This window comes from Bos taurus, chromosome 28, assembly GCF_002263795.3.
Source record: "Bos taurus isolate L1 Dominette 01449 registration number 42190680 breed Hereford chromosome 28, ARS-UCD2.0, whole genome shotgun sequence".
Taxonomy (NCBI): domain Eukaryota; kingdom Metazoa; phylum Chordata; class Mammalia; order Artiodactyla; family Bovidae; genus Bos; species Bos taurus.
This window is the reverse complement of record NC_037355.1, coordinates 41553502-41570594: the sequence shown is the minus strand read 5'-3', so window position 1 is coordinate 41570594 and position 17093 is coordinate 41553502. Positions and strand designations below refer to the sequence as shown.

Here is a 17093-nt window from a genome sequence, read left to right as displayed (position 1 = left end):
ACCCTGACTAGGTGCTCCCAGGCCTGGGGCTGTTGAGTCTGTGTACCTCTGGGGCAGAGAGGGGCTGCAGGGGAGTAGACACAGAAAAGAAAGGCGCCTCTGCTACTGGCGTCCCAGGTAGGGCAGGGGTCAAGATCAAGCTGGCCTGTCGGGCAAGAGTGGCCAGCCTCCCGGACTGGCCTGCCCAACTTCTCCCCAGCACCGTGAATGCCCCCATCCTGGGGCTCGGGCAAGGCCAGGTGGAAGAACTGGGCCACAAAAGGCTAACCCATGGCCCGGGCCCAGCTACAGACTGTGTGACCCTTTCTCCATCTGGGCCTCCACCCACCTGCTGGCTCCCACAGCCCAGCGGTGAGAGACGCTGAGTAGGCACAAGTGCCCCCGCGTCCCGGCCGCCCACGTGGATGGGCAGCAGGTTCCCCGAGGCTCATCTGGCCGCTTCCTCCTGACGCGCTTCCTTCCACCACCATGCTGGTGCCCTTCTGACTCCCACGGGGACATGCTCTGTGGGACCACCTCCCCCTGGGTCTCCCACACCCAGGGTCTCTGACCGAGTCCTCCTTGGCCACAGGAACTGGCCTGCGTGGCTGGCTGCCCCTGTGGGGCCAGGCCGCGGGCGAGCGGGCGGACGGGACTCACTGGGGGGGCCGGCCCAGGCCACTTCCTCTCTTTGTTGTCCCTGTGCTTTTTTTTTTCCTTCTGAGACTTAACTTAAAGACGACGTCACCGGCACTTTCGGGAGTCACTACAGAAGCTGAGTCTGCCCCAAGCCAGCATGATCCTGACACTGCTGTTTGGCCTGGGGGGGCCCCTGGGCTGGGGGATGCTGGGGACCTGGGCACAGGCCCCTGGTACCAGTTTCTCTGATCCACACAGCCCCCAGCCACCTGGAGTCTGGAGGGCAGAGGCGGAGGACTCCAGCGGGGACCCTGTCAGACGGTAAGGAGGGCCTGGACCTGGGGGAGGATATGGCAGAGGAATCTCAGTCCCAGCTCAGCCAAAGCAGGGGCTCTCGGGACCTCAGCTACTTGTATGTGAAATAGGTTTATATCATCTATCTGCTGAACCAGCTGTGAAGCTGAATGAGGCTCTAGGAGTCAAGCTCGCCTTTAGAAGATCACCCCCAGCCAGTCTGGACTGGACACCCCCAGTCCCCCAGGACCTAAGGACCACATGGAGTTCCCTGCCTGACCCATGGCAGGGAATGGGACTGGAGGCTGGGCAGGGCAGGGCAGGAGCACTTTATGCCATCAAACACCAGCATGGGAGATGGTGAGGGGCTGTGGTTCCAGAAGTTTCCAGCTGGCTTGGGAGTGGCTCCTGTTCTCGGAACTCAGTTCTGAAAGCTGAACCCAGCTGAGGCTGGCCTGGCCTAAGCCCTAGAAGACAGACGCTCCTGGGGACCGGACTTGGATCTGAGTGCCTGGGGAGGGGCACAGCTGAGCAGTGGGCAGACAAGGCGCCCTGCTCCATCTCCAGAACAAAAAGGAGGCTGCGGCATCCAGCGGGCTCTGCTTCAGCACCCCTCTGGAGATGGGCAGAATGGACTTGGGACTAGACTGAGACCCCGTTTTCTAGTCCTTTTATTTGTCCAGGGTCAGGGATCCTCCGGCTGACAAGGTGTTGGGAATGCGAGTCCCTCCTCGGGGGACCCTCAAGTCAGAGCAGCAGGTGCCATTTGTCAAACCCATCTCTGGGCATCTTGCCAAGTGTTATCTCTGTTATCCCCTCCACCTAAGGGAGCCTGAGGCTCCGAGAGGCTAAGCATCTTGCCAAGGTCACGCAGCCGAGGAGAACTAGAACCAAGCTCTGAGTCTGACTCCAGAGATCATACTCTGGCTCTGGTCCCAGGGTGTCTTTCCCCCTGCACCGCCCCCACTCTTCCCACCTCCACACACAAACCAGACTTGGTTGGGAGCATCCATGTGGATTTGGAGGGTGAGAAGGGCCAATGTACAGTCACCAGAGTCTCCTGGGCTGGCTGAGATTCACTGTCACGTAGGCCTGGCCCATACCTGCCCAGGACAGCTCTCATATAGCTCTGATGGTTCAAGGTGAAAGTGTTTGTTGGACACTTTCCCCAAAGCAGAATGGACAGGGAGAGGCGGGAGGACCAGATTAAGCGAGCGTGTACTGCCCCTCAGTGATGGAAGGGTGGCCGTGCGGGAGGACAGGGAAGAAGCTGGGCCTTGAGAGACCTCCTTCCTGCCCTGTTACCGCTTCTGCTCAGAGCTGGGAGTACAGGTGGCTCTTGGCAGGGGAACCCAGGCTCTGATTTCAGGACCAAGAATCCTGCCTTCCCTCCCCAAAGCCGTCAGCCCCTGTTTCTGGGCAGCTTACCTCCCCCTGATGAAAGGGAGTATGAGGGGCCCAAGAGGATGGGAAGGAGGGAGGAGATATCCCCTTTCTCCCCCAGTCTACACCTGCCCCCCTCACCCGCACCGGGGCTGTGGGGAAGGTCTGCATTCCTTTAGTTCCTGGGAGGGTGGGTCTCTGGACTGCTCAAGGCCTGAGGCAGTCACTCAGCCTTGGCCTGGGGGTCCCAGTGCGTGTGGGTATGTGCACAAGGGCACTCTGGTCCGGGAATGCCCAGGCAGGAGTCTGAGGGCATCCCCGATTCCAAACCCTCCGGGGGCTCCCAGCAGGCCTGCTGGTCTCCTGCCCACAGCTCAGAAGCTGCAGGCCCCACAGGTCAAGCTGAGGTTGTCAAGGCCTCCAGAGGGGCTGGTGAGAAAGGAAGGAAGTACAGCACAGCTTCCTCAGGCTAATTGCTTCCTGTGGTCCCACGAAGGGAGAGGCGGAAACGCAGCCCCAGCCCCTCTCCGGCCACAGGGGAAGGAGAGGCAGAACAGGCTCTCCACACTCAAGCAGGGGCTCCACACCGCCCAGCACAAGCCTGTGGCTCTTCCCTCAAAGCTGCTGGAGCCAGTCTGCCCTGCATTTGTCCCTCCTACCTCTATCTGGGGCCTGGGGACCAGGGCAGGCATTGAACACAGACCCAGATGAGACCACGTGCAAGGAGAAGCTTGAACAAACCGACCTAGTGCTGGATCCGAGGATGAAGGAGGAACGTGGTTGGTGTTTCCTACATCCCCAGGACCCTGTAGAGCTGGGCCCAGTGAGCCAGCGACATGGGCATTTGGACATTGTGAGGAAGAGGCTCTTTCTTTGCTCCCAGCTTTTTGTAAAGCTGGGGAGAGCAAGAGGTTAGGATATGGGCTCCTCAGATGCAGGGCCACTTCCCAGGCAGGACTAAGTCCACTGTGGGGAGTGAGTGAAGGTCGCCCAGTCATGTCCAACTCTTTGCGACTTCATGGACTGTAGCCCACCAGGCTCCTCTGTCCATGGAATTTTCCAGGCAAGAATACTGGAGTGGGGTGACATTCCCTTCTCCCAGGGATCTTCCCAACCCAGGAATCGAACCCACTGCTGTGGGGACTGATCGAAGACCCAGGAAAGGCATCCTATCTCTCATGGTTATGACAGTACTGCAAGGTGGCCACTGTTCTCTCCACTTTAGACGCTGGGAAGCTCAGAGGCGTGGGGCTGCCACCTAGGGCTATATAACTGTGGTGGCTCAGATGGTAAAGAATCTACCCGCAATGCGGGAGATCCAGGTTTGATCCCTAGGTCAGAAAGATCCCCTAGAGAAGGGAATGGCTTTCCACTCCAGTATTCTTCCATAGGGAAAAAAGAGTCAGACACAAAGTGTTGGACATGTCTGAGCAACTAATACTTTCACTTTCAGGCCTACATTGGCTGGGATGCAAATCCCAGGTGTCCTCAATTTTGTCCTGTTTTGTCTCCCCTAAGAGGGGTGGGAGTCTAGGAGATGCTCCTCGCAGCAGCCTAGCTGGGCTAGTCACCAGTATCAGTGAGACCCCAAGAAGTGTTTCCAACTGTTGCAGCTGGGAGCTTGTGGCCCAGAGAAGTCATGCATATCTCTGGAAGTCACACGGGAGCAGGGTGGAGCCCTGACTCTGGTCTCTGGGCTGTGGCTACACGGTCCGCCCTTGTATCTGTTCTCCAAGGCCCAGGGCCCTGGGCGCTAACAGGGAAGAGACTCACTGGCATGAGCTATGCTCAAGGAATCCTGGCTCTGGCTGGACACCAAGTGGGCCTCGGGCTCCCCTGCTCAGGCCCCTCTGTGGCTGAGAGACAAAGTCTGACAAAATTCTCCCCTGGAGTCATCACATTCACAGCTGCATTCAGGGCCTCAGAAAGCAAGAATGTTGAGAACACAACCTCCTTCACAGACAGGCTTAAGGGGCAGTTGGATGTGGGTTTTACTGGCTGGTTAAGAAGCACTTAAGTGCCCCAAAGGGGCACAACAGCAGCACATTCATAATTCAGGAGGCTTTGGCTAACAGCCCTTTCCCTGCTTGACGCTTTCTCTGCCTTCCTCAAAGCCTCCCCCTCACTCCACACAGCCCTGCCCCCAGGGAGGGGCTAGAAGTGGGAATCTTCTCCACATTTCCAGGACAGAGGAAGGGCCTTGCTCAAGGTCACCCTGAGTCCAAAGACAAGGAAGGGAGGAAAGTCTAGGACTCCCAGATCCAGTTAAAAGCTCTAAGGGGGGCAGCAGACTCTCTCCTGCCTGGCGGGGGCCGTCAGATCAGGCCAGGCCAGAGGCCCAGGACAGGCCCAAACCAGGCTGGTGACCCCCCACACTCATTTCGAGGCTGGCACCTGCCTCTTGGTAGACCACTGGGAGATGAGGGTGCCAAGAGGGCCCGGGCGCCCAGCCAGGAGGCAGGGAGAACAATGGGGCACTTCAGCGAGCAGGGCTGGGGGCTCAGTAGGCCAGCGAGAGACTGCCGAGAGCTGTAGGAAACCAAAGCAAAGGTCAGGAATGTTCCCAGGGCTTCTGGGCCAGCAGCCTGTACGGTGCCAAGGGCATGGAGCTGCCAAGGGAGGGGCATATGGGCAGGGAGAACAGTGGCCACTGGAGCCTGAGGTTTGGGCAGGTCTGGAGAGAAAGTTCCTAGGCAGGAAGGGTGGGCAGCACCACTTCCAGTTCTAGGAACCTGAGGTGGAAAGTCCCGGTCACTCCCAGCAGGCTGGCCCAGACCCGGTGCTCTCAGGGGGCAGGCCCTCTGGATCCTCTGCCGCAGTTCAGAGAGCATGTGAGAAGCAGAGCTTTGGTACAGTGGGCGTTTCTTAGCCTCCGCTATCAACATTTGGGGCTAGCTCTCTGTTGTGAGGAAAGGGGCTGTGGCCTCCTCCCACTTGAGGCCGGGAGCCTCCCCATCCCCAGAGCTGTGTCAGCCACGTGTGTGTTCTGCTCAGCTGCTCGGTCACTCAGCCCACCAGGCTCCTCGGTCCAAGGATCTCTAGACGAGAATACTGCAGTGGGTTGCCATTCCCTTCTCCTGACGCAGGGGTTGAAGCTGTGTCTCCTGCATTGGCGGGCAGATTCTTTACCATTGTGCCTCGTTGCCAGATTCAAGTGGGGTGGACCACTTCTCCTCCCAACCCATGTCCCGTTGAGAACAGCTGGTTTACAGAAATACTTCTCCCTAGATCTGAGCACGTTCCAGGAATTTCCATGGGGCCTTAAACCGGAGGCTTTGACAGGCGACCACCTTACTTCCCCCCAGGGCCTGACCTCTGGGCCCAGCTCTCTCACAGTACACAGCTTCTGTGTTGAGTGTGTACACTTGCTCCCATCCTGATTTTTGTGTGCCCCTTCTAACATTTAATAGGCCCCTGGGGATGTACAGGCCCCTTCCGGGTCTTTGATGTATCTTGTGCCAACATCTCACTGTTTTCTGGATTGATTTTATTGTATTGGTTGCACTGTAAGGCTTGTGAGACCTTAGTTCCCTGACCAGGGTTCAAACTCCTGGCCTTGGCATTAAAAACATGGAGTCTTAACCACTGGACCACTGGGGAATTCACGTCCCACTGTTTTTATTCCTTGACATTAGCGTCGGTCATGACCGTTAGAGAAGATCCTCCTCACTCGTCTTCCAAGATGTTCTTGCCTGTTCACCTGCATTTTGTCTTCCAGCTGGAAATTATTATTATTATTTTTTTTAGTGATATACAACCACAAGCAAGACTTAGAAAACTCTGGAACGGTGGGTCAAATCTGGGCGCCCACCTGTTTTGTAAATAAAGTTTTATTGGAATGCAGCCATGCCTGTTGATTTACATACAGTCAATGTCCGCTTTCCTGCTACACCGGTACAATTGAGTAGATGCAGCAGAGTCTGCATGTCCCGGAAAGCCTATGCGTCCTTCCCCCCCACCCCCGCACAATTTTCATTGTTCCTGAAATAAGCAATTATCTTCATTTTTGCTTCAGTTCTGTCCTTTTGCTTCGCTTTCTGTGTCGTCGTCACTCAGTTCCAAACCCTTGCCGGCTTCCGCGTCCGCCCTTCACTCATCCCTGCCGGGTGTCTGGCCGCCCGTGTTCTCTTGGGAGCCTCTCTCAGAGCCTCCAACCGTGTTCCCGGCCGGACCACTGCCCACGCGCCCCTGCCTGCCGTCCCGGGGTCTCCCTTCTCGCTTCTGTGCCGGAACTCCTCTCGCCTGCTGCCGTTCTCCGTTTCGCGGCGTTCTCTCCCGTTTTGGTGAAGCACTTCTGGCAGAGTGCTCCTCAGTCCGGGACTGTGCCTTAGAATGACCCACAGAGCATTAAAATGGGGATGCCCAGGCCTTAATCCCAGAGAATTTCCTTTAACTGGCCTGAAGTGGGGCTTGCAGGGTCATTGTTTTAAAGTGCCACAGGATGCTTCTGATGTGAAGATTTGATGGCAAGATTGCAAACTACTGATCTAGTAGCTCCCTGATGAGGGTCCTGGGGCATCGGGGAATGCTTTAAAATCTGGCTGGTGGAAATTGTCTTCATTTTGTGCTCCTTAAACTGATAGTTAGGCTGAGTATAGGATTCTAAACTGGAGATAATTTTCCTTCAGTATTTTGAAGGTGATTCTTTACTTTTAGTGTCTGGTATTGCTGTTGAGTAGAGAAAGAAATGGCAACCCACTCTAGTATTCTTGCTTAGAGAACCCCATGGACAGAGGAGCCTGGCAGGCAATAGTCCTGGAGTGGATTGCCATTTCCTTCTCCAGGGGAATCTTCCCAACCCTGGGATCGAACCCGGGTCTCCTGCACTGTAGACAGACGCTTTACCGTCTGAGCCACCAGGGAAGTCCAGAGAAGGAAATGGCAACCCACTCCAGTATTCTTGCTTGAAAAATCCCATGGACAGAGGAGCCTGGCAGGCTACAGTCCATGGGGTCGCAAAGAGTCAGACACGACTGAGTGGCTAACACACACACATTGATTGCCGAGAGGTTCAGGGCTGTTCTAATTACTGATGTGTATGGGGGCAGGGTGCAGGGGGGCTTGGAGAGTGTAGAATGGTTCTCAGTCCTAGAGTTCCAAAATTTCACAGATGTGTTTTGCTGTGCATTTATTTTCATTGTGTTGTGGGTAACTGGTGAGCCCTTTGAATTTAAAATTCCAAGTCCTTCTCTTCTGGAATGTTCCTTCGGTTGTTTTTTGTTTTCATCAATGATTCCCTCCTTCTGCTCTCTCTTTCTGGAACTCCTATTGTTTGGATGTTGGGTTCCCAACATAGGTTCTCTATTTTTCTGATCTTTTCTATCCTATTGTCCATATTTTCCATCTCTCTGTTCGCTCTTCTTTTAGGGAAATATCTTTAACTTTATCCTCTAACTTGTCTATCAAATTTCTTTTGCCTTTCTACCATTATAATTTTAACTTCAAGGGTTCTTTTTTTTGGTAGGGGCTCTCAGTGTTCTGCCTCCATTTTTAAAGTAGCTTCCTATTCTTGTTTCTTGGGTGCAATAAGTTCTTTTGTCAATCTGGGAATATTAATGCAGATTTAGGGGAAGTTCTTTTCTCCCTGCACAGTTCTGGTTTTCTTCAAGTTGATTTTCTTCCACTTGCTCGTTTTGAGCTCCCTCTTTTGGAAGAGGTTTTCCTCAGGGGTCATTCTTGGCTGTCTGCCCACTGAAGAGTTAGAGAGGTCAGGTAACTGATTGGAAGCTGGGTGGATGGGTGGGGCTCTGTGATCTGTTTTGATAGAGGATGCTCTGCTGGGCTAGCTCACTGGGGGAAACCCCTGGTGTCAGTCTCTTTAGATCTTTCCCCTCGAGTGGGGGGTCATTTTCCTGACAAGCCTTTTCAGTCTGCAGCCGAGAGAGTACAGGCTGGCTACAAGGCTTCTGAGAGTTAGGTGGGAAATAAGGCTGCGTGGTCTCAGCACTCCAAATCAATATGGTCACCCCATCCCCCTACGCACCAAGACCCCTGATGTAGCCACCTATGTCTCGCCCCCTCCCACCCTTCTGCACCCAGGAACCAGGGTGGCTCTTTAATGTGACTTCCTGTTTAAGCTCCTCCATGGCTCCCCATGCCTTCAGGACAGAGGCCTGTCCTCAGTTGGCACTCAAAGGCTCCCCAGTCAAGCCTCTCCTTAGCAGCCCTTTCTCCATCCCCACAACCAGATCTCCAGTGAGGAACAATGTCAGTGGCAATGGGAATGGGGGCCAGCTACCAGAGCTGCCAGAAGGCGGCAGGACAGCAATGTTCACTACGCAGCTGGGAGGAGGCGGGTACTTGATACTCACTTGGAGGAGGGTATTATCTCCATCCCATGATGGGAAACAAAAACTCCCTAAGTGCCTCACTCAAGGTCACACAACCAGAAAGTGTGAAGGATTGAAACCCAGGAGCAGCACCACACTGCTTCCCTGGCACCAGCAGAAACAGGGAGAGCCCTTCCTGACTCTGGGGGTGACTCTATGATGTGGGGAGAGGCTCCTGTACCTCTCTGTGCAGACCTGGGAATTAGGGTGCTTCTTGGAAGACAACGGAGCAGGTGCCCTTGCAGGCAGGATCCACAGGGCTTTTGCTCTGAAGCAGGATGAATAATGCAGAGCACTCCCTTCTCAGGCTAATGGGTTTCAGAATCTCTAGGACTGAGTGGGGCACAGACGCAGGGGCCGGGCGCTCTGCACTGGCTCCCTGCTGACCTCTAGGGAGTGAGGAGACCTGGCTGTGCTCAGCAGCCCTCTCTTCTGGCCTTTTTTTTTTTTCCAGTAACTGGTGCCCCTACCAGAAGTCCAGACTGGTCACCTTCATAGCTGCTTGCAAAACCGAGAAATTCCTCGTCCACTCACAGCAGCCATGTCCGCAGGGGGCTCCAAACTGCCAGAAGGTCAAAGTCATGTGAGTGTGGTGTAGCAGGGTGGGCTATCCGTCCAGGTTCTGTGCCGGCTCACCCTGGAGACTCTGAGCTAGCCCTCTTCCCCCAGGTACCGTGTGGCCCACAAGCCGGTGTACCAGGTCAAGCAGAAGGTGCTGGCCTCCGTGGCCTGGAGGTGCTGCCCGGGCTTTGCGGGCCCCGACTGCCAGCATCACGGTAGGGTTCCCTGTGGTCTCCCTCCCCCTCTGACCTCTGACCTAAGAGGTCACGCAGCCCCTCTAACCTCTGGAGTTAATATCTGATGTTTCTCTGCAGATCCCATGGCAATCCCTGAGCCTGAAGATCCAGGTGATAGCCTCCAGGAGCCTTGGGATGGGCCAGTTGACTTTGAATCTGGTATGTTGCTTTCCTGGAAGTGCAGGAGGGACAGGTAGAAAGAACTCATGTGCCCAAGCCCATTGTCCTCTGATAGGGCAGTGCCATTTCAGGGAAGCTTTGTCGCCAAGCTTGGGGTTGGCAGGGGTTCCTCTGTGGCCCTGTGTCACCTCATCCTCACACCAAAGCGGCAAGATTCACAGGGCCCTGAGTTACCTGCCTGCTGGCCAAGCACATGTACCCTTTCCCTTGACCCTATTTTCTGGGACCCTCCTTGCCCTCTGAATTGCATCAGCCCCCGTGGTCTGGAAGAAGCCTCCCTCCAGTCCCCCTAACCAGGACCAGGAGGCCATGTTGTCCCTGGTCTTGAGTCAGCACAGCAGAGCCACCTAGGGACACCATTTGTGAGGCCTTTCAAGGCTGGGCCATGGATGGGAATGTTTCATCCTGTGGTGAGCGCCTGTCTGTTGACAAGGGCTGCCTAGAATGATGTGGAGACGCCGTGTCCCTGAGACCGAGGAGGAGAGTGTGCCTTGACGGATCAGTCATGTTTGCTGTCGGTGCTGCGGTCTGGGTGAGGGCTCACTGGCCATGCATCTGTCCTTCTAGAGTTAAAGGCTTCTAAGCTCCTGCTCAGAGGATATCAGGACACACCTCCCTGCTTTCAATCCCCTAATTTCCTCTCTGCACCTCATGTTCTGCTCAGGCCAGGGAAGCCTGACACTTATCATGTGTATTCAGGTCATCCAGCTGCAGAGATCCGCAGCACAGTGGAGCGGCAGGAACGCCGACTGGGTGATCTCCAGAATGACATCCATCAGATGGCAGACAGCCTCCCAGGCCTGTGGGAAGCCTGGGCAAGCAACCTCACAGTGGCAACAACTGAGGCAAATCAAACAGAGCTTGGTGAGTGGCAGGTTCCCGGGGCTGAGGAAGAGCCTGGTCATGTCCTAGGGGATGAGTGGATGGGGAGGCAGAGCCCCCCGCCCACTCAGTCAGCCCCTGGGGAGGGTGCCTGCTCCTGCAGGGCATGTATGAACACACACATCTGTTGCAGAGTTTCCAGGCAGAGCCTTGGAGCAAGTGCTACTGCCCCACATCAACACCTTCCTGCAAGGACATCTCAGCCCGATGTGGAGAAGCTTCAACCAAAGCCTGCACAGCCTCTCCCAGGTCATAAGAAACTTATCTCTTGACGTGGAGGCCAACCAACAGGCCCTCAAGAGGGTCCAGGAGAGCTCTGTGGCCAGAGCTGACTTCCAGGAGCTTGGTACCAAATTTGAGACCAAGGTCCAGGAGAACGCCCAGAGGGTGGGCCAGCTGAGGCAGGACGTGGAGGACCGCCTGCACGCCCAACGCCTGTCCCTGCACCAGTCCCTCTCGGAGGTCCAGACCGACGTGGACATCAAGTTGAAGAAGCTCCTTAAAGCCCAGGAGTCTGTGGGGATCAACAGCAGCCTGGTCCTGGCAGCAGCAGGGGCAGCCGCAAGGCCAGAGCCAGAGAGTCTGAACGCCAGGCTGGGCCAGCTGCAGAGGAACCTCTCGGCCCTGCATGTGGCCACTGCCCACAGGGAGGAGGCGCTACGGAGCACCCTGGCAGACATGAAGGCCACCCTGGCCCGGCACGTGGACGAGATCAAGGAGCTGTACTCGGAATCCGATGACACCTTCGATGAGATCAGCAAGCTGCAGCGGCAGGTGCAGGAGCTGGAGGTGAACCACACGGCGCTGCGAGAGCTGCGGGTGATCCTGATGGAGAAGTCACTGATCATGGAGGAGAACAAGGAGGACATGGAGCGGCAGCTCCTGGAGCTCAACCTGACCCTCCAGCACCTCCAGGGCGCCCACGCGGACCTCATCAAGTACGTCAAGGACTGCAACTGCCAGAAGCTCTACTTCGACCTGGATGTCATCCGGGAGGACCAAAGGGACACCACGCGAGCCCTGGAGGAGACCCAGGTGACTCTGGACGAGCGGCGGCAGCAGGACGGCTCCTCCCTGCAGGCCCTGCGCGACACGGTGGCCTCCCTGTCGCTGGCCGTGGACACGCAGCAGGCAGAGGGTGAGCGGGCGCGCGCTGAGGCGGCTCGGCTCCGGAGCCAGCTGCGTGCCCTGGGCGGCGAGGTGAGCGCGCTGCAGGCCGCTGAGACCGAGATCCGCCGCGACATCCGCCAGCTGCACAGCTCCTTCTCCGCCCTGCTGGAGGACGCGCTGCGGCACGAGGCCGTGCTGGCCGCTCTTTTTGGGGAGGAGGTGATGGAGGAGATGTCCGAGGAGGGGCCCGGCACGCTGCCCCTGCGCTACGAACAGATCCGCGTCGCCCTGATGGACGCGGCCAGCGGGCTGCAGGAGCAGGCTTTAGGCTGGGACGCGCTGGCCGCCAGGGTGACTGCCTTGGAACAGGCCTCGGGGACCCGCCGGCAAACCGCGCGTTTGGAGCCCAGCCGGGCCGCTTCACCAGAGGAGGTCGGTGGGCTGGCGCAGGAGCTCCAGCGCCTGAGCTCGGACCTGGAGCGTGTGGGTCGGTGCTGTGAGGCCTCCTGGGTCTCCTCCCTCAACAGCTCCCTCGAGGGCCTTCGCGGGGAGCTCTCCACAACTGAGCGCGGCTTGGAGAGGCACCAGCGCCTCTTCCACAGCCTCTTTGGGAACTTCCAAGGGCTCGTGGCAGCCAACGTCAGCCTGGACCTGCAGAAGCTGCAGGCCATGCTGAACAGGAAAGGGAAGAAGCAGCAGAAAGGCCTGGAAGCTCCCAAGAGGAGGGATCGGAAGCAAGTGGAATCTTTAGAGGATGCGCGAGTCAAAGGGCCAGCGCTTTGGGAGGCAGGTGAGTTCCTAGGCCTGAGAGGAGAGTGGGGTCTAGGATTGCTATCTCCCAACAGCTCTTCTGCCTCAGAGGGGGCAGGGGTGAAGGCGGGCAAGATGACCATCAGTCGCCACTACTCAGGGCTGGCTTTGCCTTTGACTTACCTTCCATTCAGGACTAGGGAGTATTAGGAGTATAAGCTACCTGGGGTATCAGGAGGTAGAAGTCAAAGGACTGAGCTGTCAGTGAGCAGGCCGAGCCCACCACATAGACATTTGAGGCTCATTAAACACCAGCAGCTGCTTGCCATTCTAACAGTGGGGCAGGGAGAGGGGGTGCTTCTCTCCTCCATGAGTGAAAGTGAAAGTCGCTCAGTCGTGTCAGACTGTGACCCTGAGGACTGTAGCCTACCAGGCTCCTCTGTTCATGGAATTCTCCAAGCCAGAATACTGGAGTCGGTAGCTGTTCCCGTCTCCAGGTTGATCTTCCCAACCCAGGGATAGAACCCAGGTCTCCTGCACTGCAGGCGGATTCTTTACTGTCTGAGCCACCAGGGAAGCCCTCTCCTCCATAACCACACCCTCAAATCCCTCAATCTCAGCCTTTCGCCCCATCCCACTGCACCCACCACATGTCTTTAAGCTTTCTCCTATGCACAAGTGAGTGAGTGGATAAGGTATGGTGTCATCTGCCAGGGGCAGCACCCCACAAGTACAGGGGAAACCCTTGGGACCCAAAAGGAGCTTGTTCTGCTAACATAGTGGACCCATGTTACAGCTCTGAGACAGGTCCCCTGTGGTGCCTTTCTTGGGCTTTGCCATGTTGAATCATCACAACAGCTCAACGATGCATCATCACTGCTATCTTACCTGAAACTGAAGCTTAGTCAGGAAAGTGTCCTGTTCACACAGCTTGTAAGTGGCTCAGAGAAACCCAGTCCAGCTGTCTCTAGGGAGCTGGGCCTTCCCCTGTGAAAGGCCCTCAGCGGGTCCGTACAGGGCCCTGGGAAACTTGGCTCTGAGGCTGAAGAGATGAGCAGCCAGCCTTCCTAGCCCCGCTGAGTGCGGCCCTGGGAAGTGGACCCCTACTCAAGTGACTCCCTTGCCAGAGAAGATGGCCTTAGGGCCACAGCTACCTCCCCACCTGAACACGAGGGTAAGGACAAAGCTGCCATCTGGGCCGCGTATGCCTGGTGAGGCCGGGCGTGTGGATAGTCTGAGGCTTCGTGGGGGGTCGTACCACAAGCCTGCCCCCCTCCCGCGCACCCTCCACTTTGGGCCCTGGGAGCAGTGGACATGTATAGGTTGTAGCACCGCTTAGTGCGTCTCAGCTTCTTCCTCTGGAAGAGGGAGAAGCCCTACCTACAACAAAGGCTTGTCGGCAGGACCAGCAGATACATTGCCCAAAACCCAGCACACGGCTTAACATTTAGTAGAAACACGTCGGCTTTCCCATTTCTCCGGGATTCTCATGGCTGTGGCTGAGGCCACCCACCCTCCTGTGAGCAGTGCAAGGCCTCAAGTTGCCTGATAGTTTAGGTATCTTGAGTTTACCACTGAAATATTTTGTTAAATTTTTTTTCCTTAAAATTAAAAATTTCATATGGGGAGGCCACAGAGCTTGACCCTGCGCTCTGCAGGGAAGCGCACTGAGTTCACTTGCTGGCCGGCAGTGAAGCACAGCCCTTCCTCTTCTAAGGAGCACATCCAGCCACTGGCTGGCTCGGCCTCCGGCAGAGGCCACGCTAGGCTGGCCTTCCTTCAGCGGGGCGAGTGCGCCACCTCCTGGGTGCTGGGAGAACTGCAGAGCCGCCGGCAGCACACAGAAAACTCTTCCCAACTAATCTCAGAAAACCTTCCAGAACTGGAGAAAAGCAAAATTTTGTCATTTTGTCGCTGTTAGACCTAGAGGCTAAGTGCAGGGGCTGTTGTTCTGGGACTCAAGTCTTCTATGTAAATTCCTCCTGTTGGGCCTCGGTTTCATCCCAAGAAATGGGGAGCTTGGTCTCCACAGAGGGGTGGAGAGGGCAGAGAGCCCTTAGCTTAGGGAACAGCCACGGAGCATGTGAGGAACATGACCTTATCAGTGCGGAGGCCAGGATGGGGGAGTGAGGGGTACTGGGAAAATGAACACATTTTCAATAGGTTTCCCATATTTTTCTATATTTGCTTCTTTTTGTCCTCCTTCTCTATAAGGCCGGTGTTTAAAAAAATTAATGCACATTTAAAGCCCCCATCCACCGAGGCTTCCTCTGGCTCCAGGCCTCTTGTATCTTACCCTCCTTAGACTTACTAACTTGGGTCTTCAAGTGGGAGAGACCCAGAAGTCAGGAGATCCACAGCTAGGTCCTCCCAGTTTGGCCATTTATTAGCGTGTCATCTGGAGCAAGCCTTGCCTTTCTGGGCCTGTTTACCCTCCTCTGGGTTCGGGTGCAACATTTTGAAAATATTAACATGATTAGCTTGAAAGGACTTTTCTTGCCTGGACCTGCCTGCTCTTTCCTTCTCTGTGCTACACATCTAGTAAGAACCACTCTTCTTGATCTCACCAGGGTTAGCATTTGAGGAGAGAGAGTATTTTCTCTTTCCCCTGGGTATCTCAAGATCCCTTGAAGGTTGCAGGAATCCGGGAGTCAGAGACCTGGGTTCCAGATCCAGTCTGTCATTGACAAAGCATGCTGCCTTAGATGCTACTTACTCAGCTTCCTCATTCAGGGCACTTTTCTCTCACATAGTTGGAAAGAAGGATCAAACAAGAGCTTTGTTAAAATACACACCAGTACGGACAACAGGCTTGTGTTTTCCTGTCAACTAGTGAAATGCTGAGAATTAGCCAGTTAACTCCCAAGATACATTGCTACTGGGAATATCCAGATTATCTAGAAATTGTGATCTCTTTCTCATGTCAAGAAGGTGAGGAAGGTAGGGCTCGGTGTAATTTCCCATTTGAGGGAGCAAGGGGCTGAATTACTGATGCTTTCCTCCTGTATTTCCAGGCTCCCCTGTGGCCTTCTACGCCAGCTTTTCAGAAGGGACCACTGCTCTGCAGACAGTGAAGTTCAACACTGCTTACATCAACGTCGGCAGCAGCTACTTCCCTGAACACGGCTACTTCCGAGCCCCTGAGCGTGGGGTCTATCTGTTTGCAGTGAGCATTGAATTTGGCCCAGGGCCAGGCACCGGGCAGCTGGTGTTTGGAGGTCACCATCGGACCCCTGTCTATACCACTGAGGAGCAGAGGGGTGGGAGCCCAGCAACAACCTTTGCTATGGCTGAGCTGCAAAAGGGTGAGAGAGTGTGGTTTGAGCTAACCCAGGGATCGATAATGAAGAGAAGCCCGCCAGGCACTGCATTTGGGGGCTTCCTGATGTTCAAGACCTGAGTACCAAGCACAGCTCTGACCAGACACTGTGGACTTGTCCAGCTCTCCTTGGCCTGGGGCTCAGGCCAGGGTTGGTCTGGAGATCATCCAGTTGGTCTAGCTTTTCCCTGGAAACCTTCTGCAAAGACAGCATGGTATTTGTGGCCTCTCTCTAGACGCACCGGGTCTGGCTGTCTCTTAACAATGAGGAAGGCTGGCATGTTCCTCTCCGGGCAGGGCCTGGGCCAGGGTGTGTGCGTCTCGGCTCGGTCTGCCCTCTGAGGTAGCACGGCTTGGACTCCAGTTCTTGGCCCTACCCTGGGTTCGGCAGCGTTCTGGTGTCTTGCTCCTCCTGTGGTTGGAAACTTACATACAACACTTTAAACCTTTCTCCTGCTTCCTCTTCATCTTATGCTAGAAAATCATTCTTTCCCAAAAAGAATATGTTAAAGTGGAAGTGACACTTGGGACAATACAGGAAGCTACTGTCTACCTACTGCGGGGCAGCAGGGGGAATCCAGCTGTTTGGCGACAGAAGACCTGGCTGAGTCAACCAAGGGAAACACAAATTAGTCTCATTCCTTAGTTCCAGTCCTTCCTTGAATTTACCTGGTAACTTTACTCCGGTTTCTCCCTGCCTCACACGGGGTGAAGGCCAAGCCAGGACAAACGTGAGCTAAGTGTAGAGCCTCTGCTAATGTTTCTCCAACAGCTTGTGACCACCCCGGTTCTTATTATCATTTCTCAACAGGAAGGTAGCTGAGAGAAGAGAAGGAAGCTGGTAAAATCTCCCTCAATGAATTGTCAACTTTGGAATACAGTGATGCCCTTCAGATCTGGCTGGTTTGCAAAGCAAACCAGTATGGAGAACAAAAAATTTGGTGAAGTAGGTAGAGATATGGGGCAAAGTCAAACTACTTGGGATGTGACTTCACAATTTCAGTTGTGAACACCACCTAAAACACTCAGAGGCCGCTGCAGTATCCGCAGAATACTGAATTACACCGTGCCACTGAGAGCTGTAATCATTCCTACAGTAGCAATGCATGGTTTTCAGAAAGTTACAGACCCTGAAGAGAACAGGCTTGAGGAAGCAGTCATCTGCGTGTCAGAAAACAGTTTGACTTTGGTAGTAGGTGTTTGTTATTTGTTGGATATATCTTTGTCCATAAGAAAACCAGACTGGTCTGGGTGATGAGAAAGGACAGAGTTGCCTGGGAGAGTTAACAAGGTTCCTGGCCCCGCTCATTGTTTCCCAGGGCCCCTGAATTCAAATAACTTGCCCCTCAGAATTTATTTGCCACTAAGCTTGGTGTGCTCAATGTGCTAAAATACCAGTGTTAAAAGGAACAATATGCCAGGCTACATTGC

General features: G+C 55.2%; 1 protein-coding gene across 1 annotated transcript; it reads left to right on the top strand.

Moving 5' to 3' along the window:
* The first annotated feature begins 713 nt into the window (after positions 1-713).
* MMRN2 (multimerin 2) lies at positions 714-16112 on the top strand. Its single transcript, XM_002698938.6, has 7 exons — positions 714-939; positions 9079-9207; positions 9294-9400; positions 9500-9580; positions 10301-10465; positions 10617-12383; positions 15358-16112. The coding sequence occupies exons 1-7, from the start codon at positions 776-778 to the stop codon at positions 15741-15743; spliced, it is 2799 nt and encodes a 932-aa protein (XP_002698984.2). The 5' UTR covers positions 714-775; the 3' UTR covers positions 15744-16112.
* Positions 16113-17093: the final 981 nt, after the last annotated feature.

Excerpts from the sequence above, each read along its gene's own strand:
- MMRN2 (XM_002698938.6), top strand. The coding sequence starts at position 776 with ATGATCCTGACACTGCTGTTTGGCCTGGGGGGGCCCCTGGGCTGGGGG. Across the intron at positions 9,208-9,293 it reads TGCCAGAAGGTCAAAGTCAT|GTACCGTGTGGCCCACAAGC; the intron begins GTGAGTGTGGTG and ends CTCTTCCCCCAG. Across the intron at positions 9,581-10,300 it reads GCCAGTTGACTTTGAATCTG|GTCATCCAGCTGCAGAGATC; the intron begins GTATGTTGCTTT and ends ATGTGTATTCAG.